This window comes from Nematolebias whitei, chromosome 8 (genome assembly GCF_014905685.2).
Source record: "Nematolebias whitei isolate Nwh7 chromosome 8, NemWhi1, whole genome shotgun sequence".
Classification (NCBI taxonomy): domain Eukaryota; kingdom Metazoa; phylum Chordata; class Actinopteri; order Cyprinodontiformes; family Rivulidae; genus Nematolebias; species Nematolebias whitei.
In genome coordinates, this window is record NC_056505.1 from 5,882,359 (window position 1) to 5,899,477 (window position 17,119).

Sequence of the window (17,119 nt, forward strand, 5' to 3'; positions counted from 1 at the left end):
AATACGTTTTCTTAATCGTTTATTTTTGTTTTTACTTTCTTGTGTTGTTTTGAAGTATAATTTGACTGAATTTAAAGCCAACATTTGATTTATATTTTATATTTGAATTTTATTTCATCAAATTAAACTGGACGAGGCATTAATCCAGACTATATGTAATTATAGTTTTAAAATGTATATATTTTTCTGTATGGCACCCAATAACATTTGGTTCGACCTTCTTCTTTATAAACAAACTACTCTGAATTGGTTGTTTTGTACTGTATTTAACAAATTAACACAAATGTGTGATTTAATTCAATTCCCACGTGTCAATTTATTTAAAATATTTTAAATTGGTTACTACAGCACTGTTTACAAGGCAAGCTTTAAAATGTCTAAGATTTCCAGCTTAAGATTTCAAATGTTATTTCCAAACAACAAGCTATGCTAAAGTGGAACCACAGACCGGAAGGTGACGGTTTTCCGTCGGAATGTGTTTAGTGTAACAGTTTGGCGGCTCCGAATGTTTCATCGGTAGCTGTTAGATTTGTTTATTTATTTTATTTTTTCTTTCAGTCTGCGATGCCTTCTGAAAGTTTAAGATGGGAAACTTTGCAGGCGTTAAAAAATTCATCCAAAGGAAAAGTCACTTTCGATCCGCGCTGGTCGGAAAGGGGCGAGGTGAGCTAGCTAAGCTAACTTAGCTTAGCCGACCCGGTGTTATTGTCGTTAGCGTTGATACTTTTCTTCTTGTTTACCTCTGGTTAATTGTTTTACTGCATGCTTGTAACACTTAACTTATTAACTTAAAATAACAGAGCCAACTAAAAGTCACTGCAAAGACTATATCATTAGAATATAAAGAAGTTTGGCTATTTGCACTGAACTTTTAGTGATAGACAACTTCCTTTTAAATTATTGTTATTATTATAGTTGAGATATTTATTTTAGGGTTATAACAAAAAGTCATGCTGTGACTTGAAAACACTGACCTCAACACGTTTGACTTATCGTTATGGTAACAATTAACTCAGTTGCAAGAAAAACATTATTTTGTGATGGACATGCTTCATTCCATGATTGTACCAGCATTAAGTTGTCAGTTTTTTTGAAAACTAAAGTGTAATTGATAAATAATTAAATGTAATTTTTGTTAATAATTCTGCCTGCTTTTATCCACAACTAAGAATCTCAAAAATTTCAATAAGTATTTGAAGGGACTTTTTTTCTGATCTGATCTTCAACATAAAACTGTTTTTAATCACTATGAATGAAGTCTTCCTTTGTTGTTTCAGCATATTTTGGCAGGTTGTAAAGAGATCTTTAGCTTATCGTCTCACACTGGAGTTATATTGGAGCATATCGACTCAGTGTCCCTGCAAAAGTCCTCCTTCCTAGACTCCAGTGTCAACTCTGAGGAGACTCCAGCCTCAGTTTCCTCCACAGGATCCATTAGTGACCTCAGCAACAAACGCACCACATCTTTGTCTCCTTTATCTTTTAGGAATGGTCACATTCAGGTAACTGTCACCCCGAATGTTAACTGATTGAATAAAAGAAACGTCTCCAGTCTGTGATGGTGCGTGTGAGCGCTCTTACTCTGTGACCTTAATGTGCTGCAGGCTGTTGGTGAAGAAGTGAAGGATGAAAGTCCAGAGGCAGATGTCAGGGAAGTTTTCAGTCCTGGATCACCACCTGCCATTTCCCTGCTGTCGCCCAAAGCCATGGAAACTGCTGGTCGTATCATCCGGTTCGAGCAGGAGCAGCGAGAAAAGGCCAAGGTTAGACACAGATGTTCCTATTAGTGCAATTTGTTTGTTGTCAGATAAATTCAGATGTGCTCAGGGAGTCATTTTTAATGCTCATGTTAAGAAATTATATTTTAATTCTTGTCTTTTTATTTGAGTATAAGTCAGCTGAGCTCATTTTCCTCAATAATTGCATTCTTCATTTAACCTCAGAAAAATTGAGTATTTTTGTTGTAGGTAGAATCAGCATTAACCCACACAAGACTAAGTCTGATTATTAAAGGCTGTGCTTGTATTCATGTAACATTTTTGGAAACCAAACACTGAAATTATATTTAAGAAGACTTTTCTTACAAACCAGTTTAGGTTTAGCTAACTAAAAACTTTCATGACTCCTAGGATCTTGTTTATTATTTCTTTCTGAAAGTCTCATCTGCCTGTTGTTTAACCTTGGGCTCAGATGGCGCTCAGACAGCGGCAGGAGATGCAGGAGAAGCTGGTGGTGGTGGTGGCGAATGCCGAGTCGGAGCAGCTGAAACGCTTCGAGGAGCTGATGGAGCTGAAGCAGAGGCAGGAGTTCCAGAGTATGAGGGACATGATGGACAGAGAGTGAGTGCAGAAAACATGCAGACTGAGGATTTTTATGTTTCTGAGTGATCCAAAGTGTTTCCAAATCCAAATTGTTTTGCACTGCAGAACTAAAGAGAGCATGGGGCGTCAAGAGAAACTGAAGGAGGAGCAGCGACACAGAATAAGGGTAGGATGATTCAACAACACTTGGTAACCCGCTGCTGTTATTAATTTCTGGACCAGGAAGAACGGAAAGCTAAAGCGCTTCCTGCAGATTTAGATTAAGTGTTTTCCTGTTAATCTTTACTTTTTTCCCCGTAAAAAAACATTTTCTCAAAATGATCTGCAGAAACTTTTTGATTGTCATTAATGTTAGGGGAGATTACAGGGGACACTATTGTGTTAAACAGTATTTATATATAATTTTCTGTCTAAATCAAATGCAACTAGTTTGTTTTTTATGTCTGTGACATCAGGTTTGGCAATATTTTGCCATAAACTGAGGGAAACTTTCAAACCCTGCTGCTTTCTTTAATACTGTATAAATAAATCATGAAAATGGAAAGTCTTGTCAAAATAAGCTTTATTTTTTTAACCTCCTGAGACCCGAGCTCTGGTTTGCGATGCATTTTTCATATCGCCTAGATATTTGTGATTAGATGGACCTGATTTGTGTAAAAATAAAGCTTCCTCTTCAAACAGGAAGTTGTATTTTGTTACATGGTTATGATATACTTTTGTAAAAAAAAAAAAAGTCCTCAGATGGGGACAATGGGCTTATTTTATAGTGTAACACAACAACATGAACATGGCTTAACAAAGTATAAAACACTATTAAACAGAGTGAAGTATCAGGTACATCAAAACCAAAATGTAACGTCCTCATATGTGGACGCAGGGTCTCAGGAGGTTAAAAAAAACATTTTTAGAAAAATAAACACATGAATTTGTATTGTGATAATGCTTCTGAACCATTTTCGAATTAAATTTTTTTATTTCTTTAATGTACAAAACATGAACTAAAGCGAAAACTTGGAATTTGATGCCAGAAACACACTTAAGACATTAAGAAAAGCAAAGAAATTATCACAAAGTTTTGTCACATCAGCAGATTAATTAGACAAAGATGATGGTGCCAAACTGGATATAAAGGAAAACATTTAAACGGTTTGTTTAATCTTGGATATGGCGCTAAACTCTGTGATGAATGTCTGGAATCTCGTTACAACCAGATCCTCAACCTGCGTTTGAGGGAGGCGGAGCAGCAACGACTCCGGGAGGCGGAGCTCGAGAAGCAGAGGCAGACAGAGGGCAGAGAGAGGCTGCGTAACCTCAACAGCATCCAGGAGGAGATCCTGCAGCTCAACCAGCTGCTGGAACCATCCACGCAGACCGACTCTGACCTGCCGGCGTCCAGCCTCGACTCGTACAGTGCCCGCGGCAACCAGCTGTGCTCCCAGGTGTCGGAGGTCGTGAGAAAGACCGCAGAGGTAAGTTTGAATGCTAATTGTTCTCGCAGATGAAGAAACATCTGAGAAGGCATGATAGTTCTGTGAACTAGGTGGAAAAAAGGCAAATATTATATATTTGTTAGACCAAAAAATTGAATTTATTCCAGTGCCCATAAGTTTTTATTATTGAAGAAAAATGGGGCTTCATGAAGACCTTTAATTATTGTCTTTCTACAGAGTTGGATGTTTTCAAACTAGTGTTGATAACTACAAAATCATCTATAATTTAAAAATGATCACAAAAGCACTTGAGTTGTATCAGACTGCAAAAAGGCTCATATTTAAAATCAAACTTGACTGTTTTTCTGCAAATTAATCCAGACATCTTCCTTTCTTCTGGTTGTGGTAGCACAAACCTTCTTAAGTTTCCCTCTCCAGTGTCAGTCCATTAAACAGTTCTGTAGGTGAGGGACTCATTTAGGGGTTGTACACAAAATCACCCAAAAAGTGTCTTTTAAAAACAAAAACACAAAGTCTTTTTTGCACTGTAAAATCTGAGATTTGTTTTACTTTGAACAAATATAGTTTACTGGTACTTGTATTCAAATTCGGCATAACTCGCTTTTCTTTAGTTGTGTGAAAGCAGCACGCAGATGGCTTTGAAGAAACGACAAAGATAAAAGTAAAACTTAAACGACAAAACAATCTGGAACTGGACTGAACTTCACAGAGGCTCGCTCGTGTGAATTCTGCAGCGGTTGACTTGTAGACACGAGAAAGTCCAAGTAAAAACATTAAATAAAAGAACAGAACTGCTGGAAGTAGACCCACATTTTAAAACGGTTAAAAAAATCTAATCTATGATCTGTCAATCATTGGGAATAATTGTGTTAATGTAGCTAGATGCACTTATTTATTATTGTTCATTCATTCCATAGTATGTTTTCTTTTAAATCTATCTAATCTTTGAAGTTGCTCTGTTAAATGTTGAAATTCTAATTTAGAGCATTGAAGCTTTTTTTTTTTTTATTTTTTTTTTTATAGAAAGTGCTACAGCTACACAGAAACGGTAAAGCTGCTGCCTAAATTTTGGGTGTAACTGGGACCCTGAGTACATAATTTCATTCCACCACATGCACCACATGTGATGCGAATGACAATAAAGAACTTGGTCCTTGAACTTGAAAGTTTGTGTCTTTTCAGGGAGAGTTTCCGAGCTTGGAGGACATGACGATCGCTGAGCGAGCTCTCCAGGAGATGAGGGCGCTGATGCAGCAGATGCAGCAGGAGGCAGTGAAGGCTCAAGAGAAGAAGAAGAACGAGCAGCAACAGGAGGAGGAGCGCAGGAAGCAGAAGGAGCTGCAGGTGCAACAGGAGGCGCAGAAGAAGGCAGAGCAGGCGGCCAAAGAAAAATCACAGAAAAAAGGTGATTAAGAAAAGAAACTAACAGCTTGAAGCTCTCACAAAACCAAAAGTTACAACTCCACGTTTACATAAACTGAAGAAAACCCAGATCGACCAATTCTGTTTATTTAACTTTAGTAATTGTTTACTCCGAGCGTTACACAGACATCACTTCTTTAGGTCGCCCGGGGTGTTAAAATATCTATAATAGTCATATTGGATGGATATTGAGGAGTGGTGGTGCAGAGGTTAGAGAAGGCGAGCCTGTGATCGGAAGGTTCGACCCCACGAACCATCAACATCAAAATGTGGGTGGGAACAATGAAACACCGCACCTGCCTCCACCCTTGTTTGCCACTCTCTGGCCCCCTAAGGCCCTTAACCCCCACCATCTGCTCCCCTGGGTGTCCTAGGTGGCAGCTCTCCGCTCCACACAGAGGGCTGTGGTAGCTCGGTGTCTGTGGTTGCGTCAGGAAGGGCGTCCGACATTAGTTGGTTAGCGAGTTAGTTCGCTGTGGCGACCCCTGAGCAGCCGAACGAAAAAGTCGTCACGTTGGATGCAACTAATTTTTACACAAGATCATTCTGGGATCACAAGAAAACAAAGCTTGTTTGTCCAATAAAACAAAAAAAACGGATTAATTTCTCCGTCGTGGTTATCTGGAGTTAACAGTAAAGTCAGCTTTTGATCAAGAAAATCTCATCAAATTTTAATTTGCGGTCATCTTTCGCTTGTTTGGGTCGTGGGAGTAGCAGCCTTACTCCAGTCACTTCCCCCAGCTCCTCTGACAGGACCTCAAGGCGTTCCCAGGCCAGCCAAGAAATATAATTCTCTCAATTTCCTGGTTAGACCCAAGGCTCATGCCTCATGAAGGACACACCTACTCATGGAGACGTCCAGGAGACGTCAGGTGTTTGAACCACCTCCACTGGCTCATCTGAACGTATCGGAGCAGCAGTTCTACTCTCCTCGCCAGCCCGAAGGGGCACAGTGTGCCACATTTAGCCCTGCTGCTGCCCTTGGGTCAAGATCCTCCGCTCAAAACTCCCCAGACCCGGGGTGGGCAGTCCACTCCTTTCTGATTGAGAAACATAGCCTCAGGTTTGGAGGCCACAGCATTGCAGGCAGTGGTTGTAGTTTTTATTACTCTTGGTGTTAAGTGTTTCTCACCAGGACTTCTCCAACAGGGCTGCAGAACAACGCTGAAGTCAGCACCATGAAGTGGTACAAGAAGCTGCAAGACTCTGCTGTTCAGTGCACTCAGTCCTTCGAACAACTCGGCTCCCCAAAGGATGCCCAGGTGGGTTCGTGCACCTCTGTTTTACACCTGTGGCCACAGATCATTTGATTTACGCTTTACAAACCCAACCACATTAACTCACAGACTTTCATCATTGTTTAGAAGCTGTCAGGACTGAGTTGTTTTATGACTGAGGTAAAATTTTCCACCCATTTTTTTTATGCAAAGAAGTTAGCAGCCAGCAGGAGCGTTTTTATAATTTATATGTCATAAACTTTGTGGGAGCTCACAAAGCTTCGACGTAAAAATCTAATTTACTTATAAATCATTGTGGGTTTTATGATTTGTTTGCTGACCAAGCTTTATTAAAATAAAAAACAACAAAAAAACATGATTAGTTTCTTAAAGAAAGTTCTTTTAGCAGCAACTGTTTAATAAGAGCTGCACTAACAGTAATGCTGGTGGAGATGTGAAAGGTCACAGATGTTTTTCACTTACTGAAGTCCAATGTGTGTCTGTTAAAGAGTTGTTTAGTCTGGATCAGAGTGCTGCGGAGAAAACTCAAAGCTGGAGAGCAGAATTGTCTGACCCCGGGTCTGAAATAACCGTTATAAAAAGATTCTCTGTTGTGTTCTCGGTGAACAGACTTGGAGACGAAGCGTCATGTAACATCTTGCCTGCTCTGTTCCATCTTGCAAGATTAAACCTGGGGAAAGAAAATGACCTACCTCTCCTGTGTGCCATATTTATTTAATGAGCTACAAGGATAATAAAAATTATCCTAACAAATACGAAACACTCTTTGTTTTCAATACTTGCGTAAATATTTGTGAAGACGCTTTTAATTATTATTTTTTCTGAGCTCAGACAAAGAAGCTGAAGCTAGAGCTCCAGAAAGCAGCCGCCATCCCCGTCAGCCAAATCTCCACCAACTCTGGATCGCAGCTCCGGGAAATCTTCGACAGGATCGACAAGCTGCTGTCGGGACGGGTCGTGGTGTCCGGTGGGAAGTCCGTGTCCACCTCACAGCATCCACAAAGTCTGGCGTTTGTCAGCTACAAACTGGCCGAGAAGTTTGTGGTGGGTCTTCAAAATGAGCGGATTTTCATTGAAGAGCTGTCATCACTTGGAGCTAACGACCTCCCATTGAAAAACATCTGATCGTTTTATTTTTCAAATCTTTTAAGACTTTCAGGTTTTCATGTAATCAAAAATTTAACCTTTGCAGGGTTGAAAATCAAACCGTATTTTGAACCCTTTGTTCGGATTAGACCAGTTTAAAACCTAAATGTAGACTTAAAAACATGTTGGAACAACAACACAAACAAAAACATGTTTATTATTTTGAGGCAAAACAAATGTGCTTTTTGTAAGTAAAACTAGATAAAACTGATAAAGCATTAAAAAAAACTGTTAAAGATTAGTAAAATTATTTAAAAAATATGAACTCTTTCAGAAAATTGGTGGTATGACTAGTTTTCTGTTTTACTTTTATACATTTATTTACAAATATGATCATAGAAATATATTCAGATCGCTTCAATCCTTTAAAATATGTTTCAACAAACTGGCTCTATTTTTACTTTCTAGCAAGCCTTTTACTACTTTTATCTTTTAAATACTTTTTTTCTGCTTTTGGTTTTAGGCTAGCATTTTGGTGTTTTTACTTTTTGAGTTAGTATTTGGATACTTTTACATTTAAGCAATGGTTTGGTCACTTTTTACTTCTAGTAGCATTTTACTTCTAGCTAGTTCCTTTTAGCTTTTAGTTTGCATTTTTCTACTTTTAGCTAATGCTTTGCAACTTACCTCTGTGTCCTGTTCTGTTACTTTTAGTATTTAGCTAATGTTTTGCTTGTTTAATCTTTCAGCTAGTCCTCTACTTTTTTAGCTAGTGTCTTTCAACTTTTAGCTTTTAGCTAGCCCTCTCTCTTTAGCTTTTAGCTAGGGTTTTGCTTCTTTTAGCTTTAACAACTCAATTTCATTGTCTTTGCAGGTTTCAGCTGACCAGGTAAATCTTGCTTCTAGATCTTCAATTCGTCTTTTTGTCTCGTAGAAACAAGGTGAGGAGGAGGTAGCGTCTCACCACGAGGCAGCTTTCCCCATCGCCGTGGTGGCCTCTGGGATTTGGGAGCTGCACCCCCGGGTGGGAGACCTCATCCTGGCCCACCTGCATAAGAAATGTCCGTACGCAGTTCCCCACTACCCTCCAATGAAGGACGGCACGTCTGTGGAGGAGTACCAGAAGTGAGTGGCTCAGAAAAATGCATCGCTGCAGTTGTTTTTTTAATTAAATTTTTTAAGCTCCATCCTTTTTGAAAAACTATCGTGTTTCCTCCAACAGGATTCTCGGCTACCGCGTGGACGACTCCGGGGTCGAAGGTCAGGACAGTTTTCTGAAGAGGATGTCTGGGATGATCCGACTCTACGCCGCTCTGATCCAGCTGAGGTGGCCCTACGGCGCCAAGCAAGGGGTAAAAACGGTTTCACGTCCTGTTGACATCCCGCTCACCTCACGACTGACTGATGCTGATTTTTCTCTCGCCTGTTGCGGATCAGTCTGCTCCTCACGGCTTGAACCACGGCTGGCGCTGGCTGGCTCAGATGCTCAACATGGAGCCTCTAGCAGACATCACTGCAACGCTGCTGTTCGACTTTCTGGAGGCGAGTCCTGCTCTTTAAACAAATCAAATCAGTTTCTGTCTGAGCTGAACCTCTCATACACACTAACGTGCTCCATTTTGTAAAAAAAAAAAAAAAATCTGTTTAAAAGGATATTAAATTATACAATTTTGGGGGTCCTTCTCCAAGCGAAAGTGATGTTATTATGCAGTGCATTGTGGGATTCCACTTGTATATTGTATAAAAAAACAACAACAAAGAAACAAAAAGCTGCTGATCTGGATTAAACCGGCATCCTAAATCAAACTCTCTAAACTGAGAAAATGCACGTCAAGATTTTGTCCCTTCGATTCTAAGCGCAGATTTTTCATTCACTTTTTTTTTTATTTTTTTTTTTACATTTACTTTAAAAAATCTGCACATTAGATTTTTAGCTTCCCGTTGCGGCTGTAATTAAACTGTTAGAAAACGCTTTTTGCGCGTCTCCTTCAGGTTTGTGGCAACGCGCTGATGAAACAGTACCAGGTTCAGTTCTGGAAGCTCATCCTGCTGCTGAGAAACGAGTATTTCCCCAGGTACTAACGCACGTTCACTCAGAGGGCTGAAATGATTTTCCTGTAGCTGTTGTGGAGGGAAGTAAATCAGTTTGGTTTGTGCAACTTTCCCCAGGATTGAAGCTGTGACCAGCAGTGGACAGATGGGCTCAGTGATCAGACTGAAGCAGTTTCTGGAGGTGGGTGGACTCTGAACTGAGCTGGGGGGGTTCATGCAGCAGAGACGTTGGCCAAAACTTCAGTGCAGGAAACGGTTGCCTAAACTTTTTACACCAAATACAATGGATTAAAAAAAAGCTAATTTAAATCAAGCAGATGTTATTATTTTTTCTCAAACAGAGAAACTCTATAATTTCTTGCATACCAAAGTTTAACATATAGATCTTTTATCTGTTATTGCTTAAGGTATGTGTTGAGTATGGCTCTCAGCTACTACCACACCGATTTTTAGCTCAGTTTCTAACATTGACTGAATTGTACAGTAGATATTGTCCTTACCGAGATATTATAATCAGCTGCAGGCACACGTCTGATGTTTTTCCGAGTTGTATTAAAATCGAGATATTTTGCTAACAGACAGGCAGGGTTGATGGCGAAAGTTTAATTAAAGCTGTTACACAACACATTGGTGCTTGGAATGTGTGATGGAGATGACTCTTAGCAGCTTTCACACCTAATTTCAGCTTAGTGTCTGTAAACTTGACCAAGTTAAAGCTGTTCTCGTGTTTGCTAAAAAGTTTAACTGTGGCGGCCATCTTGAATCAGCTGTGGGCACGGAGCCAACAATTAGTTTCCCAAAAATCCACCCTCTGGTTCCAGAGATATTTCTCTTAACAGTACAGACACGAGTAAAATAACGTTATCGTCCTTTTCACCTTTGCTGGTGGACAGGAATTATTGTCCTGAGATGAATTAGGAAATTATGGGAAGTTTCAGCAGATAAATACTTGTTATAGTATTAAATCAATAAAAAGTATTTCAGCCTGAATCAAAGACATGAAATAGTTTCAGCATTTTTACAAAACTCAGATGAAAATAAATTGTCTCATGGGGCCGAGTTCAAACAAATTCAAAGTGAAGCTGCACGTTTATCGTTTATTTTATTTACCGTCATGCAGAACAGTATTAGACACAAAATTATTGAGGTCATCCGAGTGCGCAGTGGATGAGAAAATCCAATAAGTCAACTTTTTCCTTTTCCCCCTACGCAGACGTCCCTGCAGAACCGACAGATCAGTCCGCCCAAAGGCCAGCTGAGCTCCACGTTCTGGAGGTCGTGACGCAGGAGGACGCGTTTCTGCACGGCGCCTGTAAGAACTGAATAAAACGGAGAAGCATGGAAACAGCTGCTGGTGTGATGGTGGAAATTCTCAGGCAGTAGCTTTTCTGTTTTTAACGTTGATCCTTGACGTAGACACGTCGGAGGACTCTCCAGCTAGGTGTAATTTTACATCCCTAAACTAAAGGAATGTTTTCTGCAGGCTTGTTTATGAGGATCCTCCCATTAGATACTCAGGCTTTTTTTTTTTTTGTCTAATGAAATCCAATTGGTTCTGTAGTTTTCACATGCAAGATAAATATTGTCAAAATCAGATCACCTTTTAAGCTTTATAATCCGTCCGTTTTGGTTTCTTCATCACTAAGTCACTACATTATCACCATGAATAATGAACGCTTGCAGATATCGTCTCATCTGTTCTGTCATTAATATCCAGTTTCTGAAGTTTACGGATGTTTTTTAGCTTTAATGAGGACGTGATGAGGCGCCGAGGCGTAACTCCTCCAAATTAGTGAATTTTTTAATTTTTTTTATATATTTGCTCATATTTTGTTACAACTGAATTTTTATGTTTTTTTTTCAAAGTGCAAGTGTAAATTTGGGCTTGCTATTTATTTCGTGAATCCATTTGTACCGTCGTCAAATCGTCGTTAATGAATTTGACTCTAAATTAAAAATGCAAAGAGCTTAATTACAATTGTTCAATAAACAAACTGAAGTTAATACAAACATTTAGTTCCTTTTTAATTACATATCATCAAAAATGCTGAATCACTTATTTTCCTTTTTTTTTTTTTGGGCAATCTAATGCCTATATACTGTTATTTTAGCTGTTTATATATCTAAACATTTAGCTCATGTAGGACGGATGCTGCAACTTTATTTTTGTAGTTCTTATATTTTCTAAATATTTAAAAGAAATGTTTTCCGAATAGGAATACACGGGTCCGTTAAATTCTTTAAAAAAAAAAAATTTATATTTGAAATTTGCTTCGGTATAGCTTTTGTCTTTTAGTCGTCTTAAGCTACTTGTTAGTTTTAGAACATATCAAGACGTTTTATTATTTATTGCATCTGACAAGATATTTCTGCTTCAGATTTTTGTTTTGTAAAAATTTGCTTCCAGCAGCTTCAGAAACATCCTCCTTGCTTTGTTACTCATAACTCCGTTAGGAATTACCTGAAGTAGAACCAAAAACAAGTTTTATTTTAAAGTTTATTTCACAACAAGTTGTTTCAATACAGTAATTCAGTTAATATGCAGTAGACAGATTGCATATTACGGGACGTGTGTTCTGACAGTTCTTGCACTGTGGAACAGCTTTATTGCTAAACTGATCCTGAATCGGTTGGGAACAAGAAAGGCTCATCTGAAATAAATACAGATAAACTGATCTAAATGTTCTAGCACAGAAACTAGAAAAGGTCTACTGCATGAACCGTTTATTCCCTGCTGGATGGAGCAAACTTAGCGCTTCAAATGAACCTCGAACAAAACAAGAAATTCTGAACATGAGCTTAAAAACAGAAAATGAACAGTCAACAAAAGTTTCAGTTTTATAATCGGTAAGACTGTGTTAAAGCTCCACGTGGCCAAAAATCAACCCACCATTTTATTTTTTATGTTAGAAGCTTAAACCTTCAACGTTTGTACTTGAGAGGGGGAAAAACATTTAAAACAGCAAATGTGTTTTTTTTTTTTTTAAATCCTTGAACAAGATGAATCAAAGTTTAAATTAGATAAATAATTATAAAAATGGTGAAATTTACACTCGCTTTTATCAAGAAATAACTACAAGGTGCAGAGTTTATTTTACATCTATTGTGGGGAAAAAAAGTTTTTTTTTTTTTACTTCTTGAAGTCTGGACAAGATCAAATTACTTCTAAATGCACAAATATTTTATGCTAAGAAATAAAACTATGTAATTTAATAGATGTAGTTATTTATGTAGACTTTGAAAACTAACTGACCCAGAGAAGCTGGTGTGATTTATGGGTGTAGTTGCAGTTCTCAAGCTTCACCAGTAGGTGTCACTAAAATCAGCCAACCTGATAAACGGATTTGAAAGTTTTCCCACAATGCAGCTGTCACTACACGGTGACGCATTTTAACTCATCTGGAAGTCAGTCAGACTGGCGGTGATCCTTCTCAGACCTTCTGGTTCTGTTTGTTACAGTTTCGGTCGCTGTCCGTTAGAGGTTCAGAGACTGGAAGGGCTTTGTGATCCACCCTCGTGGTTGAGTGTTGCTCTCTCCATTCGCGTGTACCAGTATTTAACTTTGGTGTTCTTCATCATGTCGTCAAATGCCTGAAGGCCTTCCATCACTCTGAGGACTCCGAACACAGCCTGTGGATGAACAATGACGTAAATAATGTACGTGGCTCAGTTTTCATCCGTAAAACTGAAGCTAAAGGTAGCAGAGTGGTTCCTCACCAGGTCTGCCAGGTTGGGCTGATCGCCACCCATGAACTTCCTGTTCTTGCCAATAGCTGCCACCCAGTCGTTGACGGCCTTGTAGAGATCCTGCCTGACGTCGTCCTGCAGGTTGTGTCTGTTGGGTCAAAGAAGAAAAATCAACCGTTCGTGTCCAAACAACGAGATTATAGGCAGAAAACATTTAACTCACCGGCTTTTCAGTCTTTTTGAGATGACGTACATAGCTGCAGCTCCTACGTATTTGGCAAAGAAGGCTTCCACGGTACCAAACTTCCCCTCACGTACGATGTAATCAAAGGAGGCCAAGGCCTCACCGGTGGTTCGATACACATTTGGAGATATTAGGTGCACAAGCCAATCATCAGCCCACTGACGCCACTTCATCTCCTCTCTGAAAACAGAACACGGTAAGTTTCTCTACAAGCCAGTATCATGTTGGTGTACGGTCTGTTATCCAAGTCGCAGCGATTGTTTAAATTTAAAGTCCACCACATTTTTTTTTCTTGAAGCTCCTTCAAATCAAACTGACTCATTCAGTATTGATTATAGTTAAGGTTTCGGGAAAAGGTGTTTTATGCATTTACAGCCCGTCTTGGAAAAACATGGCAGTTTTTAATAATTTCAGTCTCGTTTTAGATTTCGTCATAGTACTGAATCAGCCCTGCTAAAAGTCCATAATGACATTGAGCTGCTGTGGTGCTGCTGGACCGTACAGCTGTTTTTGACACAGTGGACCTGCTGTTCTCTCGTCTTCAACATTACCTTGGTAGATATGGCTCAACTTTAAAGTGGTTCTCTGTCGTGTTGGGCAAGCTGTCCATCAATCAGCCAATTGTGTCGTGACCAGTCTTACTTTGAAAATCTGCGATAAATGAACCGCGAAGTAGCGATGGACTGCCGTACTGCTTTAACCCTTTACTTACTTCTGCATTCCCTTCTCAGGGTAAATCACATTGTTTTCACCCTCGCTCAGCATCAGCCAGTACTTGTTGCTGTACTCCGTCACCTCCTTGCCCTTTTCATTCACATATTTCAGCTCTGGGTAGCAGCGAATGATGTCGGGCATGTTTTTCCCCCTGGATCACAGAAAGTTTGGAACATCTGAAATGTTTACCATGTTCCGTTATGAATCCAACATGGACTTATGACATTTCCAAATCATTACATTCAGTTTTGTTTACATTTCACACCAAGTCCCAACTTTTTTTGGAATTGGTTTATATTTGAAATAAATGAGTTGTACTCAATTTTACCATGACGTACTCCATACATAAAGATTAAAGAAACCTATTACATGTTAATGTCTTATAAAACAGCATTTTAAGGAAACGTCATCTTACTTGCTGATCATAAAGGTCCTGAGGGCGCTGATGATGACGGACGAGTCGTTGAGTTGCTGCAAATAAACACAAAAAGTAAAAAACATTGAAAGTTTCACTGCATGCACCCAGAACACTAACATCACTTTGACATAAACTGGAGCCACAATTAAACAAAACATCAAGACTGTTATCTCCTGTATGTGAGACTGGTACATAAAAAAAATACTTCCAAAATTCAGAGGTAAGTTCTTACCAGCTCTTCCCCCACCATCAGGATGGGGACTTTTCTGTACGATGACCACTTGATTTCCTGCCTCATCACCGGATTCACCTCCACAATCTCATACGGCAGCCCGTGGTAGTCCAAAAACGCTCGCACTTTGCTGCAGAACGGGCATGTTTTGTACTGGTACATGGTCAGCTTTAAACCTTGTCCTGAAACCTGCAATAAGGCAGCGAAGGAAAAGCTGAATCTTGACAGGTGAGACTTTTAACATGTGTCAGTGTCTTCCATAACATCTTAAAATAATACACGCAGTAAGATGTGAACACTTCTATGGAAAACTGAATATGTCAACATGGGGTAACCTATGTTGGCAGCGTGTTTGGGATCATAGTTGAAATAAAACACCAAGTAGTTCCCAGTCAGACACTTTCCAGTTATTAGACTGATCAAAATGTAACAAAACTTTTCTGTGTCCACGTTCGAACATCTCTTCTTCCCCACCTTTCAACTTTTCTGTTTATTTTAAGAGATACTGCACATCACACTTCGTTTATAGCTGTTTAACAATTAACTTGTTGGTGTGGTAAAAATTCCTCGTGTCAAATGATTTTATTTTTGTTTATGTTAATAGACTGAATTAAATAAACTGGAACAGATGTCTTAGTGACAGGCAGTAACAAATGTTTAGAGCCTATTTAAAACGGATTTTTTTTGGATTATCTGTAATGTGCAGACCCAACTCAAGTTCATCCCTTGAGTTAAGGAGCTTTATTTATTTATTTTGAATGATTCATAGGTTAGATAAGCAGGTTGGTCTGGTTGGTTCTCAACAGATTACAGATTTTGGCCCCAATTGGCCACTTAAAAGTCGATTAATTGGTTTGTTGATTAAAAACAAACCAAGATTGAAACTTTTGCACAGTACTACATTTAGACACTGTGTAAAAAAACACAATAAACACGATGCTTTATTTGGAAAACGTTTGTAACTCAGCTAGTTAACAGGATACCCCCCAGTCAGGTGACACCAGGACCAAAACCGGGTCCTGGACCATCGGTTCCGGACTCACATCTCTGTCCTCCTCAGCCAGGTGCTGCTCCACGGAGAGCTTCGAGGCTTGGTATAAACCTAAACCTCCGCCGAGCAGAAAGGCGCAGCCCAGCGCCCTGCCTCCTCCTGCCCGCACAGAAGAAATGAGTTTGGACCGGAACCCCGGACCGCTGGTACCGTAAGCACTTCTGGACCCATGTCCGCTGACATTACCCAGCAGACGAGAGACGGTACGGGACCGACAGACGGATGGAGCCTCCAGAAAAGACTGGCCGACCTTACAAAGTGATCTGACACAGGCGGCTGCCATCTTGATTCTACGTAGAGCCAGCCCCACAATGCACCGCGATAAAAGGGTTTTGCTCCCTGAGTGCAGTCTGACAGGCTCAGCGCTGCCTTCAGGGACCAACAGAAGCAACGACAGTTCACACGTTTGGAAGAATAACTGAACCGAGTTTAAAGAGATTGTTTTACTTCGTTTTACGATCACAATGTGAACTCAGAGACATTTAAGAACAAGGAGTCATGTAAACGTAACAAAAAACAACCGTTAAACAAGTTCTACATGACAGAAAATGACAATCAAAACACCATAAACATATTTTTTTTAAACTGCCCCTACAAAACAAATCAATAATTACATTCAAAAAGTAGTGCAACTAACTGAAAAGGTGTAAAACTACATTTCAGATTACACTGAATGTATTTAAGGAGATGTATTCAAGGATTCAAGGTTCTTTATTTGTCATACGTGGTACATGTGGTGGAACAGAATGTGTACACAGGATCCCAGTTATAGCCAACAAAAGTATAAAATGTAAAAGCAAAACAGTAATACGCTCCAAGATATGAACTGAGAGAAAAACGTTAACTAAAAATACACAGCTGTATAAAAACAATATGCCGAACAGCAGCATGGACATGAGTCTGTGTGAGCAGATGAGCACGAATGAACACGACAGCATGAAACAGATCAGCAGCAACATGATGTGATTTTTTTTTCACAGTGATTATTCTGGTTAGATATTCAGGAGTGTAACAGCCTCAGGGTAGAAGCTGTTCCTCAGTCTAGTGGTTCTACACTTAATGCTTCTCAACCTCCTTCCTGAGGGGAGCGGGGCAAAAATTGTGTGTGCTTGGTGAGTGGGGTCCTTCATGATGCAGGTGGCCCTCTTCCTGCATCTGGAGGTGTAGATGTCTGTGATGGTGGGGAGGCTGACTCCAACATCT

At 39.6% G+C, this 17,119-nt stretch overlaps 2 protein-coding genes across 2 annotated transcripts; one reads left to right on the forward strand and one right to left on the reverse strand.

Annotated features, from left to right (window-relative positions):
* Positions 1–484: 484 nt before the first annotated feature.
* On the forward strand, positions 485–10,973 carry gle1 (GLE1 RNA export mediator). The gene is made up of 15 exons (XM_037680166.1): positions 485–663; positions 1,278–1,502; positions 1,605–1,763; positions 2,191–2,339; positions 2,427–2,487; positions 3,533–3,790; positions 4,955–5,177; positions 6,344–6,456; positions 7,264–7,476; positions 8,453–8,643; positions 8,741–8,870; positions 8,956–9,060; positions 9,511–9,593; positions 9,688–9,751; positions 10,784–10,973. The coding sequence occupies exons 1-15, from the start codon at positions 565–567 to the stop codon at positions 10,850–10,852; spliced, it is 2,142 nt and encodes a 713-aa protein (XP_037536094.1). The 5' UTR covers positions 485–564; the 3' UTR covers positions 10,853–10,973.
* A 1,111-nt stretch (positions 10,974–12,084) lies between these two features.
* Positions 12,085–16,211, reverse strand: ptgesl (prostaglandin E synthase 2-like). The gene is made up of 7 exons (XM_037680167.1): positions 15,909–16,211; positions 14,866–15,054; positions 14,631–14,686; positions 14,214–14,366; positions 13,481–13,681; positions 13,288–13,405; positions 12,085–13,200 (listed from the first exon to the last, which is right to left on the reverse strand). The coding sequence occupies exons 1-7, from the start codon at positions 16,197–16,199 to the stop codon at positions 13,054–13,056; spliced, it is 1,155 nt and encodes a 384-aa protein (XP_037536095.1). The 5' UTR covers positions 16,200–16,211; the 3' UTR covers positions 12,085–13,053.
* Between the last annotated feature and the right edge of the window lie 908 nt (positions 16,212–17,119).

What these genes read in the sequence shown, in the direction of transcription:
- gle1 (XM_037680166.1), top strand. Translation starts at nt 565, where the DNA reads ATGCCTTCTGAAAGTTTAAGATGGGAAACTTTGCAGGCGTTAAAAAAT. An exon ending in AGCAGCGAGAAAAGGCCAAG is followed by an intron (nt 1,764 to 2,190) that starts GTTAGACACAGA and finishes CCTTGGGCTCAG; the next exon opens with ATGGCGCTCAGACAGCGGCA. An exon ending in AGCAGCGACACAGAATAAGG is followed by an intron (nt 2,488 to 3,532) that starts GTAGGATGATTC and finishes CGTTACAACCAG; the next exon opens with ATCCTCAACCTGCGTTTGAG.
- ptgesl (XM_037680167.1), bottom strand. Translation starts at nt 16,199, where the DNA reads ATGGCAGCCGCCTGTGTCAGATCACTTTGTAAGGTCGGCCAGTCTTTT. An exon ending in CCTGAGAAGGGAATGCAGAA is followed by an intron (nt 13,682 to 14,213) that starts GTAAGTAAAGGG and finishes TTCTGTTTTCAG; the next exon opens with AGAGGAGATGAAGTGGCGTC. An exon ending in AGCCCAACCTGGCAGACCTG is followed by an intron (nt 13,201 to 13,287) that starts GTGAGGAACCAC and finishes GTTCATCCACAG; the next exon opens with GCTGTGTTCGGAGTCCTCAG.